Source organism: Bidens hawaiensis, unplaced genomic scaffold, assembly GCF_021521415.1.
Source record: "Bidens hawaiensis isolate Kalapana, Puna unplaced genomic scaffold, B.hawaiensis_p1.1 tig00019080_1, whole genome shotgun sequence".
Taxonomy (NCBI): domain Eukaryota; kingdom Viridiplantae; phylum Streptophyta; class Magnoliopsida; order Asterales; family Asteraceae; genus Bidens; species Bidens hawaiensis.
The window spans coordinates 40,809-56,431 of NW_027492897.1; the positions used below are offsets into that span (position 1 = coordinate 40,809).

The following is a 15,623-nucleotide window of genomic DNA, read 5'->3' on the forward strand; positions in this document are numbered from 1 at the left end:
TACCTTGGTTATTATATTGTTGGCGAGGGACATAGTTGCTTTGACTTCCTTGAAAATTCGGATTAGATTGAGTGGCCGGATTTCCATAACGAAAATTCGGGTGATTTCTTAACCTGGGGTGGTAGGTGTTGGAGTTCATGTTGTAATTTCTACCACCTCCCCCTTGAAGTGCATTCACCTCTTCCACCGGTGCTTGACCTGTCGTACATACCTCCGTTGCATGACCCAACTCATTACAATTTGTACAAACATCGATTACTTGATTAGTGGTTTGTACATTTCCTTCTTCCACGGCTTGCACTTGCGGTCTACCAACCGCCGGTCTTGCTCTTCGTCCGGTTTGGGCTTGTGTCGGGCTTGGATAGCCATTTCTGAGGATCGGCGTTGCGGTAATTGTTTTAACGTTTTTAAAAATGATTTTAAAAAAAAGTTAAATAAAAAAGTTAAATGACTTACAAATTTATTTATGCATTTTGCAGCCGACTACCAAAAGAGCAAGGTCTTTTGGACAAAGGTTAGGGAGACGTTCTATTCGCTCGTTGGGAGTACAGAGCGGAACCCCGATATGATTTCGGGTCGGTGGACCGAAATCAGAAAATTTGTCGGCTTGTTTACTAATCTGTTCAACAGGAACGCCGGTCGTATGAGACCAAGTGGCAGTGACGATTTGGCGGTCTATAATTTCACTGTCGAAGAGTGGAGGCAGGAGTGCCTGCGGAGGTATGGGACGGTGAAGACGTGGGACGGTGTAAAGGTGTGGGAGAGGTTGAGAAGGTGTTCCAAGTGGGTTGAGCTGGTGGCACCGGACCTTGATGCGGAAGTAGGGCCGAAACGGACTAAAACTAGTTCGTCTGGAGCGTACAGCACTTCCGCCGGGTCGGATTGCCGGGTTGGATTCGACCTAAACGTTGCGGGGGAGGAAACGTCTTCACCGCCGAGGAGGCGGCCATTGGGAAGGGACGCCAGGGGGAAAAAACCGGCTGAGGGGGAAGCCGTAAACATCAACGATCTTGTTGAATCCCTCAATAAATTCAACAAAACCATGGAGGTGGTCTCTATTGACTAAAAGGAAAAAAAAAGAATGAGAGATTTGGGCTTCCTTGCAAGAGACTTCAGCCACCTAAATCCGGTCGACCAAATGCTGATGGAAAAACAAAAGGAACGTATCCGGAAGAGGTTGATCGAAGAAGACGAAGCCGAATAATAAGAATAATGTTTTTCTTTAGTACTTTAATTTTTTTTATATATTAATGTGTTTTTTTAATTAATGTGTGTTTTTTTAAATAATTTCTTGTTTTTTTAATAATACGTTTTTTTAATACATTTATAAAAAAATAAAAAAATAAACCGCTCGCGCCCCCTCTCGCGCCCCTCCACACCATGGCCCGGGGCGCTATCACCACTACCAACACCCATCTTATCAAGTTTCTCTCTCTGCCACACGTCACAATATTATTGGATGGCGCCCCCACTCACGCCCCCTCTCGCGCCCCCCACACCCCTCAGCCTCATATGCCATTGCTTACGTAGCTGAGCTGATAGTTGGCAGTTGGCCTATTTATATCCACTCTTAAACCATCATTTTAATCATACACAACTCTTTCCAACAATGACCACCTCACCGGAATCCGAGCATCCGATTAAGGCCTATGGTTATGCTGCTCGTGACACCAGCGGATCACTTTCCGCTCTCACCTTCTCTAGAAGGTATATATAATATATTCTTTAATCTTATTTTGCTATGTGAATTATAATTCATGGTGTTGATAATTATTACTAAATAATACAGGGCTACCGGAGAGAAAGATGTAAGGTTCAAAGTTCTTTACTGTGGAATATGTCATTCTGATCTTCACTTTGTCAAGAATGATTGGGGGATCACTAAGTACCCAGTTACTCCAGGGTATTATTTTCTTCTTACAGTTTTGGTTAGAAATTATTTTATCATATATGTGGGGTTTTTGATATATCAGGGTATAATTGGGAGTAGGGGTGTTGATTATTCGGTATAAAACTGATTAATTAACTCGAACATCAAACCAAACCGAATTCTTATTAAATTATTCGGGTGGGGTCTAAGTATACTAAATTTTGTTTCCTTTCAGTTTGGTTTTCGGTTTGATTATCGCTTTTACAGTTTTATAAAATGATGAATTTCGTTAACCAAATAACCGATTAGGAGTTCTGGTTAACCAATTTCAGAGTTGATTCTGGGACTGTAACTGAATAACTAATTTTGGGATTGAATTCGGTTATTGGTCTGATACTGATTAGACTGAACTAAACTGAGGAAAAACTAAACCGAAGTCTTATTTGATTATTCAGCTCGGGTTTTAGCCATGCCTAATTTTTACACAGTCATTCAGTTTGGTTTTGGTTAACCGAATAAACAGTTTGAATCGATTAAGAGATTCAGTTATTCGGTTTTCCAATTTAGAGGCTTATTTTGGGAGTTTTAATCCTAACCAAATAACTGACATAGAAATTAATTCGTTTATTTGAAGCATACTAAATATTTTTTTGTTAAATTTGTGTATCATTTATATAATACAGGCATGAAATTGTTGGTGTAGTGACTGAAGTAGGCAGCAAAGTGGAGAAATTCAAAATTGGTGATAAAGTTGGGGTTGGATGCTTGGTGGGATCATGCAAATCATGCCAAAGCTGTACCGATAACTATGAACAATATTGCCCTAAACAGGTTGGTACTTACGGTGCCGTTAACTTCGATGGTACACGCACATACGGTGGCTACTCTGATCACATGGTTACAGATGAGCATTTTGTCCTCCATTGGCCCGAGAATTTGCCACTTGATTCCGGGGCACCTTTGTTGTGCGCCGGAATCACAACCTACAGCCCGCTCAAGTACTTTGGGCTAGACAAGCCTGGTACCAAAGTGGGTGTGGTTGGGCTCGGTGGGCTCGGTCATGTTGCGGTCAAGATGGCTAAGGCTTTTGGTGCTGAGGTTACTGTTTTCAGTACTACTGCTGCTAAGGAGAAAGAAGCAATTGAAGGACTTAAAGCTGACTATTTTATAATCAGCAAAGATGAACAACAGATGCAGGTAACCAGTTAATGATTCTTGATTTGTTAACTAAGTTTTGGGTTTTGATTTGGGTTTTGTTTGATTGTGTTAATAGGCTATTAGGGGTACGCTCGATGGGATTATCGATACGGTGTCTGCAAATCATCCGATTCCACCGTTGCTTAGTACACTTAAACCACATGGAAAGCTTGTTCTTGTTGGAATACCTGTTAAACCGCTCGAAATACCAGCATTTTCTTTGATCGGAGGTAACAAGTTTGGCATTTAAATTATGCTTTTACCAGCTGATGAAATTTGGTAAAATGGTGGAATAAGTTATATTTTGTTTTAACAGGGAGGAAGCTTGTTGCGGGTAGTAATATTGGTGGAATAAAAGAGACTCAAGAGATGCTTGATTTTGCAGCCGAGCATGGGATAACTGCGGATATAGAGATTATACCAATAGACTATGTGAACACAGCTATGGAGAGGTTGCTGAAATCTGATGTGAGGTATCGGTTTGTGATCGATGTGGCAAACTCGATCAAGACTGAATAAGTTGATTCTTGAAGTTCTTGACGAACGTTCGGTTCTCTTAGTTTTATATATTTGTGGTCATGTTGTTATGAGAATGGGAGTCTGATGTTAAGTTTGTATGCATTTGCTTATGGTTTTGGAATGAAATTATTTATTAAAAAGACCTAAAAGGCTAAAACTATAAAGTCTGGTGTGATCATTTGGTTCTTTTCTTATGTATCCATGTGTCTTGTGTTATCTAGTTTAGTTGCTACTTGCTAGTTTAATGGAACATCAATCAAATCTTTTGAGTTATTATTTTAACCGTATAAAATGTGAAATACGAACCACACTTCTTATACTTATATAACGAGATGATTAGCACTTGAAAACAATAAAAAATGACCCTATTACCCTCATTCTCTTAATCATTTAGACAAGCGAGGGGTCCTTCGCTTATTGAAAGCTTCTGTCTCATACGCTTCACCTAAGCAGCGAATGAAGTCCCATTCGCTTAGGATCATCAGCATACAATATGGTCAACAAAAGCCAACACATTACAACTCATCCATTCGCTTTAAGCAACCAGCTAATGAACTCCCGTTCACCGATATTTAAAGCCGACCCACTACTTTCGGTTAACCATAAAACACTGAACCAACAGACCATTTTTATCAAGTTCTGTTATATCGATTCAGTTAATTCAGTTTTGGGTGCGCTTATTAGTTTAATGCACACCCCTACTAAAAAGTGTAGAAAGGAAATTAACATGCATTGTTTTAAACTTTAGGCATTGCGTCAAAAGGTTTTTGGGTCAGCATATAACACCATGTCGTTAAAACTAAGACACATCAATCTGTTAATTTCCCTTCTACAGTTTTAAGCAAAAACTTCTTTCTAACAAAACGTGAACCTATTCATCAAATGGTCATAATGTTAGTGGTTTTTCAGGTTTTAAAGAGATGAATGGGAAACGTGTGTGCAAGTGGAAGATTCGAGGTGGAAGCAGAATGCTCATCTGGTTATGAAACTTTACACGAAGACAGCGGATGATTGATATGAAAGATACATCAATGGTGTGGTGCTATGGAGATGCATATCCTGATTTTGATCTTGTCAAGCTAAAGAGCATCTTGATCATTCTGAAAGTGTGCTTGCTTGCTAATGAACCGGTTAATGTCAAAAAGAGGACAGATTGTATTGGCATATGCATTAAAAATTAACACAAATAATTATATATAGAATTATCTTACTATACGTTGTTGGTGTTCTAATATGTTGTTTCATCATTGGTTGATGTTCAGCCTTCAGGACAAGTATTGTCCAACACTAAGTTGATGTAAATCACATGCCGTGACAAAAACAAATTGCTTTGGGCTTATGAGATGAATTTTAGCAATCATTATTATATTTTTTATTTTTTCTAATTTTACCAGCTGAGTTTAGTATATTATTTCTTCGCCAAAGGTGTTACAGGAATGACATTTTTATTTGTTATATTTTTTAATACATTACTATCCTCACTTAATTATGCAGAGAAACATGGTGCATGTTCCTCCTAGATAAGTAACAGGCTGCAAACATAAATATATAAATATTTTGCTACCGCCCTCAATTTGTATTTTAAGTATAATATTACGGTAAGTTTTATTTTCTTTTCCGAAAATTTAATTGCTTCTCAGGCTCCATTGTTCATAGTAATGAAACATATAAACAGGTGTTTACAGTCGATTTTTAGGTTTAATCGTTAGTAACAGCTTTTTGTCATTGAAATACCATTGTTTTCCAATGGCATCAAGTATGTATAGTTGTAAACTGAAATGATCCTAGATCTTATGCATTATATTATATTTCATTTTCTATTGATATGGATATTACTATCACGGATCTAATGGAGTTAGATCAATGAATCCACGAGATTCGGGTTGAAAATTTACCAAACTAACGATACAAGCTCAATCTCCCAAATCCAATGACACAAACCTGCAAAACAGCCACCGTGAGCTCGTTACGGGAAGGACAAGAGGAGGGGGGTCTTCCCGTAACCACCCTCCGGCGTGACTGCGTGAAAATAAGTACCGTCGTTAGAGAGAAAAATACTTGAAGTATTTAGAGTAATTCGTGGGGAGTGAATGAATACCTTGTGAAGATGACGAATGTATTTATAGCCGAAGGGTTTAGGGAATATTATTGGTCCAGCTGTCCTTTTCCAGAAGATGCCTTTGTAACAACCTGGGTACGTGTCCGCATATGATAGGACGAGCTTAGTTGTTATGTGCACGGTTATAACAAACTCTCCACTTGTTCTTTTCTAATTGGTTGTTGCATCACGTGCTTCCCAAGTTAAGATCTTGGTAAATCTTCTAGAAGGAAGTTAGTTAATTACAGCTGTCCCTCTGACGTCACCCTCTATTCACATTCGCGGTGGGAATAGTACCCTGCGGATGACTTCTGAGGACGTCTGGGTTATCCCGTAGATAGTCTCTGGATCTTATTCCTATTCTTCCTCTGACTTAAGTTATGCGGGTGATTAAAATGTTCCGCGGGCTTGGTTTTAAAAGGCGTGAAGCGCACCTAGGCGACGAGGTCCCGAACCTAAGCGCAAAAGGGCAGGGCTTTTCGTATGTGAGGCGCACATACTTTTAGGAAAAGATATATTTTATTTATAAACACATTAATAGATATAAACATCTAAAAGTTAAATAATATGAAGTGGAAAGAAATAAAAATGATAAATAACGTAAGTACCACATGAAAATATCCTAATTAAAATTTATATAACATCAAACTTCATAATTTCTTAAAGTAGAAGAAGCAAGTCATTTTCAAGTTGACAAAAAAGCAACGCAAAAAAAGGTATCAATTAAAAAGCAACACAGAAGATGATAACATTTAAGAAGAAACAAAAAAGATCATCTTTCCCAAGTCCAACACACAAAAAAGAAATAAACTATGGAAGCAGTATGGAGTTAGAGGTAGAGGTGCACAAATCGGGTTCAACTGGAAAACCCGAATCGGTTCGAAACCGGTTTTTTCACACCAGGTTGTAAAATGGCACCGGTTCCAATCAAGAACCGGTTCGGTTCCCAACCCGAACCGATGCCCAGACATGCTAACTTTTAAGAATCGGGTAGGGTATGAACCGGAACCGATTTTAACGTAAAAACCGGTTCCACCGGTTTTTTTTAAATTTAAATATCATAGCCGTTAGGAACCGGTTCCAACGGCTATATAGCCGTTTTTGATCGTTGGAACCGGTTTTTTAACTATAAATAGGTTATTTTTTTACTCTAAATAGCAAGGTTTGTTTGTATACTTGTTAAACCACTTCCAAAACTATAAAACACACTCCAAACCACAATTAACCTTAAACCGACAACAAATAGCAACTAATGATGACGTTGTTATGGTGATCGAAACAACAAGATGCCCTGATGTTTGGGTTCATTATGATTTGTGTCTCATGACCGACTCACATGAGTTGGCACGTTGCAAATATTGCTCGAAGTTTCTTAAAGCAGGGTCCAACTCGACATTACGAAAACATACGAATAAGTATTGTCGAGAGAAAAGAAGTTTGGAAGCTAAAAAACCGGAAGTGGGAGAGTCGTCCGGCTCTACAACCCAAAAATAAGTATTCCCGAATTAAAACGACGGACTTTGTTTTTTATGTTTTAGTTGTTATGTTTAGTATCGTTTATGTTTTAATAATGTTTGTAATAGTTATTTTTTAAATAAATAAAATGTTCATCTTTATTAAAAAAGTAACAAAAATTAATCATGAGTAACAAAAGTAATTATAATAATACAAATCAAAACTAAATATTAGTTGAACAAGTTACAAATAATTTTACCAAAACAAATAATTACAACTCTTCTTCGTCTTCATTCTCGTCTTCACCCTCGTCTTCGTTATCGGAAGAAACCCCGTCCTCCGTCTCCTCATCATGAATATGACGCTACATTGGTATTTCGTCTTCAAAGTTCGCCTTGTGTTGTACACGATCCACCGCATCCAAATGGTCCTTTAGGCAAATGCAAACCTCTAGAGAATCGGGAGTTAGTTTTGTTCTTCGCATAGATAACACCCTCCCACTAAGAGAAAAAACCGATTCGGAAGCAACCGTTGAGGCTTGTACGGCAAGTAAATCACGAGCCATGGCGGATAGAATGGGAAATTCGTTTTGTTTACCTTTCCACCAAGCCAACAAATCAATATTGCGAATTTCGTCAACCGTTGCGCCCTCAACATAGTTTGCTCCACTATATCGACCAAGTTCGCTACTTGGTGTGTTTCCTCTTTGTCTCTTAGATGCCGATTCACGAATCCCATTCATCAAGTTTATAAGTGGGTCATTGCACGGCCTACTAGTTGTTTTTTTCACAAAAGACGATCTCGTGCTTGGACCATACATTTGAAAATAATGGTCATAAAGGTCTTGAAGGTTTTTGTTGAACTTGTCCTTCGCTTCCGTCGACAACTTCGGATCAATCTCGTGCATACCTAAGTTGTCGAATATTTCCTCAATCGTTGTTTCAACCCCATTAACATTCCAATAGGGGTTTAATGCGGCGGCACAAGTAAAGACCGGCGGTATGTTTTCAAAATATTTTATAAACTTTTCTTTCATCACCGCAACAATATTTTCGAATAGTTTGTTCTTCTCCGCAAAGCTTTTAAAAACACAAGACATATAGTACAATTCTTGCAAAACCCAACAACTAGTAGGGTAATAGACTCCCGATAATTTTGTTGTTGACTTTTTGAACACATCAAGATACTCCAACAAATAACCGACTTGGACCCAAACACTTTTCGGAAACATATCGGTCTCGCGTTCTTCAACAAGATTGTTATGAAAAGCTTGTAAAGTTTGGCGTTGGGCAAAAGCACACTTTAACATATGACAAGTTGAGTTCCAACGGGTTGGAACGTCCCAATTCGGCCCCAAATATTTTCTTTCAACCGACTTGCAATAGTTCTTATATTCAAGATGTCTTCTTTTACCACTTTTGAAGACATCTTGTAACATAAGTCTAAAGTATTTTAAATCATCACAAATGTTTTCATTGTCAAAACCTATTTGAACAACCAAGTTGATGATATGTGCAACACATCGGACATGAAAAAAATCTCCGAAACAAGGTGGTGAATATTTAATGATAAATTTTTCAGCCGCCTTAGTATTGTTTGAAGCGTTGTCAAACGAAATCGAAAATATTTTATTTCTCAAGTTGTAAGTCATTATAACTTCATCAAGTAATTCAAACAATTTTTCGGCGGTATGTGGGAACGGGAAGTTTTCAAAAGCGATGGTGCGTTTCATCAATTGCCATGTCACCGGATCAACCCAATGAGCGGTGACACATATGTATGATTCGGGCAACCCGTGTGGTGCCGACCAAACATCGGTAGTTAAACTAACCATGGCTTCTAAAGAATGAAAAGACTCGATTAACTCTTTTTTAGCACGCTCCCACAACCTGATACAATGACGTCTTAAGGTAGTACGACTTACATGTGTGTATCTCGGTTGTAGAGTTTCGCGAATCAACGACGTCAACTCCGGGTCATCAAAGTGGTTAAACGGCAAACCTCGTTGAATAACGAACTTTGCCATTCTATCTTGAACTTGAGTCGTGTTGTAACAAAATAGTGTACCATCTTTACCCAAGTCAATTTGATCGGTCGCGCCAATCCCTTTCAACGCCTTGCAATATAGCTTCTCGATGTGCTTTCTCAAAGTAGAGTTGGAATCGTGCTTTAATATTGAACCACATAGTTTGCAACGAGCCTTTTGATAACCTTCGTCATCCACAATCAAATCCCAATTCTTCCATATGTCTTGGTTGCGGTTATGGTTGACTACCGTAACAACCCTTGGGTCCTCCGTAACAGGAACGGGGGCAACAAAAACACTTTTTTTAGCCTTCTTGTTAGTTTTTTTGATGGGTGCCATAATAATATTTAGTTGGATGGTCGGGTAACGGAACAGGTTTGCTAAAGGAGTAGTATTTTAGTTTGTTTTTGAGTTTGGTGGTGAAATTAGTGGTGGAAAACAAGTTATATATAGGTTTGGGCATCAAAAACCGGTTCCAACGGCTATATTACGGTTGGAACCGGTTCCAACGGATCTATTGTCTCTCGAAAACGGTTCCAACGGCTATATTACCGTTGGAACCGGTTCCAACGGCTAATTGGTGGCTAAAAAACCGGTTCCAACGGCTATATTACCGTTGGAACCGGTTCCAACGGCTACTTTGACTTTTGTTTGACTCTTCAAAAAAAACCCGCCGGAGCCGGTTTTTCCGGGTACGAACCGAACCGGTTACAATTAAGAACCGGGTTGGAACTGATACTAACATACAAATATGAGAACCGGGTACGATTTTCGGGTACAAAAATGCCCAAACCGGGTATTGTACCAACCGGGTTGGAACTGGAACCGGTTCCGGTTCGGTTCCACCAGTTAGGTTCCGGAACCGGTTTTTTTGTGCACGTCTAGTTAGAGGTCCTCGTCATCCTCTTTGTCTTCAACATCAACACTGAGTATCACATCTTCCTCTCCATTGTCACTGTCCCCGATATCCTCTTCATCACTATCTTCATCAATCAAATGATGTATCTCACAAGATGGTTGGGGTATAGGGGTGGTGGAATTTGAAGTACCAACTCCTTTTTCTTTAGACCGACGAGTATTGCTTCTAGAATTATGACTCGGTTCATCATCAGAATCTGTGTTATCTTCAACCTCATTTTCATCATCCATACAACCCATTAACCACTCATTACATTCATCAATATCGGCTAAAAGCATAGGATGGGTGGTGTTTGTTCTTTCATATCGACGTTTCAATGCACGATTAAACTTCACAAACACCAAGTCATTTAATCGACTTTGAGCCAATCGATTTCTCCTCTTTGTATGAAGCTGTTAGCATTATAATGTTTAATTAAATAATGAACTAAAGAAAGACTATCAAAATAAATGTTCAGATTTTACTTGTTGGAAGACACTCCAGTTTCTCTCGCAACCAGTAGCACTACATGTCAAACTTAGTATCCGAATAGCAAACTTTTGTAGCTCCGCAGTATCACCACCAAATGCACCCCACCAATCCGCTATTAAAAGGTCAATTAAAATTAAAATGTAATAATTTATAACAAAAAATATGTAAAAATAATAAGTCATTTACCTGGAGATCTAGTCTTTCTTTGTCTAACAGCCATTGGATGACCAAAAAGACCCACGGCATGTTGATATAAATCCAATTGTCTACTAACAATGTCTTGAGTCGGTTGATCAACTATTAATCTTGAAATGCAATCCAAAACACCCTTCATGATCTCTCCCGCATTTTGCATTCTCTTCATTTTCATAGTAGTACTCAGGATTCAAAAAATACCCACAAGCATGCAACGGTCTATGTAGTTGAACATCCCACCTTCTATCAATAAATTCAAACGCTTTAGCATACTTCTCCTTCTTGAAATTGAAACTCGCCTCAATGGTATTCTTAGCCATTTTCATAGCCTGATATATATATCCCATTGCGGGTTTTTTATCTCCATCAACAAGTCTAAGGACCTTAACCAATGGAGCTGTCAACTTGAGAGTATATACTATGTTTCTCCAAAATCTGTCATTCTTAAGTGTGGAAGCTACTCTCTTCCCACCAACTTCCTTTGCCCATTTGCTAAAAAATAATAAATATTTAAAAACTATAATAAAGATACTCTATTGTTTAAAAGTTAAGAATCAGTTTATTAAATATTTACCTGGTAGTGAATTCTGAAGAGAGAATCATTTTTTGCAAGTTATTCTTTTGTTTATGAATTTGTGCAAGGGTGATGAATGAAGTTGCAAAACGTGTAACAGCGGGTCTATGCAAGTTATGTGAATTTGTGAACTTTCTCATCATGTTCACGAGACCGACATGGTTATAGATATAGGCATTTACGAACATTGCATTTTTTAGACATTCTTTGATCATTGGTATCTTTCCAATATCTTCCAACATTAAATAAACACAATGAGCTGCGCATGGTGTCCAATATAAATGTGGTTTTACAGCTTCCAAGAGTTTACCTATAAAGAGCAAGATTAGAAAACTGATGGCAAAAACATATAAAATAATTTAAAACATATCAAACTTACCCGCCTTAACATAATTTGATGCATTATCCGTTACGACCTGCACCACATTTTCCTCCCCTATTTCATCTACCAAATTTTCAAGCATATCACATAGTGTGTGGGCGTCCTTTGTAACGGTCGACACATCAATTGACTTCATAAACACCGAGCCTTTAGGCGAATTCACCAAAAAGTTTATGATATCCTTCTGCACTGTAGAATCACGCCATCCATCAGATAATATAGAACAACCCTTACTCGCCCATTCTTTCTTGTGATTTTCTATCTCCATCTTAGTCTCCTCTACTTCTTTTCTAAGTAATGGCACCCTTAATTCATGCATGGAAGGTGCTTGGAACCCCGGCCCAAATTGTGCAACCGCTTCTAACATAATTTTAAAGCTATCATAAGTAGCAGCGTGAAAAGGAATACCCGCATCATAAAACCACCTACCGATCTCCCTGCAAACTTTGCCCCTCAAATCTTTTTTACATATTTCATTTATCGTTTGTTGTGTCCCTCCTTTTCTACCTTTGAGCATATCTTCAGGTTTAGGAGCGAAGTAGCCACCAATAAACCCCTTTTCCCTTGGTTTTTTTGACACGTTTGCTTGAACTGAATCATTTATCCTCTTCCCCTTGGTAACCACATATTCTTCCTCCTCTTCTTCATCACCAAAATCAAAATCCTCAACCAGGGGCTGTGTTGCTTCTTTAGCCTTTTGCTTTTTAAACATGTAATCACTAATCTCTTGACGAACATGTGCGGGACACGCTGTGCATGCGGTAACATTTCTAAACCCTCCAACAATGTGTTGCTTAAACCGATATACTCCTCCAGTACTTGGTTTTTTACAAAATTTGCAAGTAAACCGGTTTTTGTTGTTAGGGTCAACCATGGAATATTTTCTACCTGGATCACCCGTATTAGATTCTACTGAAGAACCTAAACCACCATCAGTCTCCATTTCAAAAACTCAACTGAAATTGATCAGAAAGAAAATAATATAAATACATTATTCAAGTTAAACCCTTATCATATGATTTACAAACCATCATGTGCATTAACTTACTAGTTTATTCAAGTTAATAACATATAACCAAACTTTTGCAACACAACACTAGTGACTACGTATAAATAAACATTTTAAACTAAACCAAAGTAGCAATATAAATGAGCACAATGAGTTGACCATTTATTCACTACATACACAATCAACGTAATTTAATAAAAATGTAAAAGCATCAATTGTGCACAAAAGAATAAACACAAAAAAGAAGCAAACTATACTAATCATCAACTATACACAATCAATAATCTATTTAGTCAAATATACTTACAGAAAGTTAAAAACTTACAGTCGATCGTGCTAAAAATGCGAGTTTTCTTTTGCCGTAAGTGTTACCAACCGGCGCTAGGTTAAAACATTTCAATCTCATACTGTTTATAGTGATTTTACTTATATGGACTTAAGGATTGTGTTAATAAATGGGCCAAGAATATAAGCAAATCGTGAACTAGGGCCCAATTTTGTGATTTATATTAAACAAGAGCCCAACCAACGATTTGTGTCCAAAAAGCGCACATATTTGCGCTTTGCCGCTTACATAAAAATCCCAGAAAGCGAGCGCCTTTTGTCTTAGTCTCGCCTTGTGTACATAAAAGCTCAGAGGCTTGCGCCTTAGTGCGCTTTGCGCTTTTTTGAGCCTTAGGCGCGCTTTTTAAAACCAAGATAGTCGTCACTAAGTTGACCGCGGGTGACTTTTGAGGAAGCCCTCTTCCACCTGCGGGTAGTCTTTATGGGTATTTGGGTCTTTTTGCTACCCTACCTCTATAAGTCCCCCGCAGTCCATTGTTTCTTTCGCGTGAACTTTTATGCGAGTGAAATTTTTGGACTTGAGATATTTTTGTTGGATATTTTTGATTTTTTGTGTTTGGTGGAGATATTTTGTGTTTGTGAGTATAACCATAAAAAAGGACGATGTGACAGCTTACAGGCGCCGAATAGTTGACGTGACGTCTGTGTCGGCTGTCAACTGCACGTTAATGTACACCTTTTTCGCTTTTTCGGTTTTCCCGCGTGACGTGGCGTATCCTCATTGGGCCTTTCCTTTCGCTCTTTGCTGGCCCTTTCCCGTCGCATTAATTGCGATGGGTATAAATAGGGGGTCTAGGGTAACGTTGATCTTTCATCGCCTTTGAATCTTCATCTTCTTTTTTCTTACTTAAAGCAGAACTGTATCTTTCCGTTCATCATTGGTCGTTGTTTCTCCTTTTCTCCTATCATAATGGCTGGTGACAAGAAGGCTTCGTCCTCACTGTCTATAGAGACGGTTGAGGTAAACTGGAAGCAATCCAAGTTTGAAAAACTCATTGCCACATATGGGATAGCACCGGAATGGGAACTAGATTTTCCCGCCGTCGGTTCTACTGTTGACAAGCCTCCGTCCGGTAAGATGGACGTGTATTCAGAGTTCTTCTCATCTGGGAATCTTAGGTTTCCGATAACCAAGTTATTGGGCAAGGTCTTGACCGGTCATGGGATTCACCTGACCCAGGTTTATCCCTTCGGCCTACTTCGAATTCGACATTTCGAGTTCGTCTGTAGGGTGAATGACATTGTCCCACCGTTGAGAAGTTTTGCGTCTTTTACAAGATGCAAGGCCACGGTGGTGTCACGCTCCGAAAACCCATAATGATAATCAGCGGAAGTCTTACAATTAAACATTTTCAGGCGGTGACAGTTACTGTTAGCTAATCATAATAACACAATGTTTAATATATTATATTAAACTTATTCAAACACCCAAGCCTCTTTTCTGCTCCTTCTCATGAAACCGTCATTTACCTAAAATGCATATTTAAATAATATTTGGGTCAACATGAATGTTGACGAGTTATTCCCGAGAAGAACAATTATATAAATATAGACAATTTATATATAAACAACACATGAATATAATAGTGTACGCCTATTATACTCCCAACAGTGTCGATCTATACACGGTATAACACAACAACGAAACCCGCATTTTACCTCTTTGCACAAAAAGCGTTAGTTGTAAACTAGCTAAGAGTACAACGCGTGTATGACTACTAATTTGATAACTCGAAACGTACCATACTCGAAATATTTCCACTTTTAACCCAACGCGAATGGAAGTAGGGACGTCACCCCGATAGATCTACCAACATTTCTGTGCCCTTACTAATTCGGTTAACAGTTATTTAACCAAATTGATTCATCCCACAATAACGGCAATTTGTAAAGTATAATGCGTTTTCAACAATATATATATAAATAAGAATATATATATATATATACAATATGCTTTTCAGAGGAAAAACTCACATTTGATCCCGGTATACGTCCAAAAGCGTGTGTCCTAAATTAGTACACGTTCGTTAATTCTAAGTTCGGGTTTGAACAAAATTGGTTAACTACTTTTATTATATTTAACCTTAACCTATGTGATCACACAAGCACACAAAACACATAACATTACAAGCTTATAATTCTATTAATAAACACTTAAAAATATAAACAAGTAATAATTAACCAATTATTATTTTATTTAATAATACAAATTAAATATTATAATTTATAAAAATTACTCTTTTTAGTTACTGGAGTGTTTTGGAAATTTTAAGTTTTTATTTTAGTTATAATTTTGACTTTATTTTAGTCTGTTTTGCCGGTTTCATCGGTTTTGAACTTAAAAACGAACCGGTTATTATTTCGTGAAAATTTTTAGTTTTTATTTATCAAACACACTTTTTATATATTTTTTAATCAAGTTTAATTAGTTTTTCAATAAAAATGACACGGTTTTCATTTTAGTTACCGTTTTTAAAAACATCAATATTAAACGTTTTTGTGTCGGAGTTCGTGACACGAACTGTGTAGATTCAAGTTTTGCTATCTTTGACTTTTCTTGTAC

At 37.9% G+C, this 15,623-nt stretch overlaps 1 protein-coding gene and 1 pseudogene across 1 annotated transcript; one reads left to right on the forward strand and one right to left on the reverse strand.

Annotated features, from left to right (window-relative positions):
* The first annotated feature begins 1,589 nt into the window (after positions 1 to 1,589).
* LOC143557673 (mannitol dehydrogenase-like) lies at positions 1,590 to 3,859 on the forward strand. Its single transcript, XM_077046689.1, has 5 exons — positions 1,590 to 1,707; positions 1,790 to 1,903; positions 2,554 to 3,067; positions 3,144 to 3,297; positions 3,384 to 3,859. Exons 1-5 carry the CDS (start codon positions 1,610 to 1,612, stop codon positions 3,584 to 3,586), a joined length of 1,083 nt encoding a protein of 360 aa, XP_076902804.1. The 5' UTR covers positions 1,590 to 1,609; the 3' UTR covers positions 3,587 to 3,859.
* Positions 3,860 to 10,062: 6,203 nt separating this feature from the next.
* Positions 10,063 to 12,649, reverse strand: LOC143557676 (uncharacterized; annotated as a pseudogene).
* Between the last annotated feature and the right edge of the window lie 2,974 nt (positions 12,650 to 15,623).

Excerpts from the sequence above, each read along its gene's own strand:
- LOC143557673 (XM_077046689.1), top strand. The coding sequence starts at position 1,610 with ATGACCACCTCACCGGAATCCGAGCATCCGATTAAGGCCTATGGTTAT. Across the intron at positions 1,708-1,789 it reads GCTCTCACCTTCTCTAGAAG|GGCTACCGGAGAGAAAGATG; the intron begins GTATATATAATA and ends TAAATAATACAG. Across the intron at positions 3,298-3,383 it reads AGCATTTTCTTTGATCGGAG|GGAGGAAGCTTGTTGCGGGT; the intron begins GTAACAAGTTTG and ends TTGTTTTAACAG.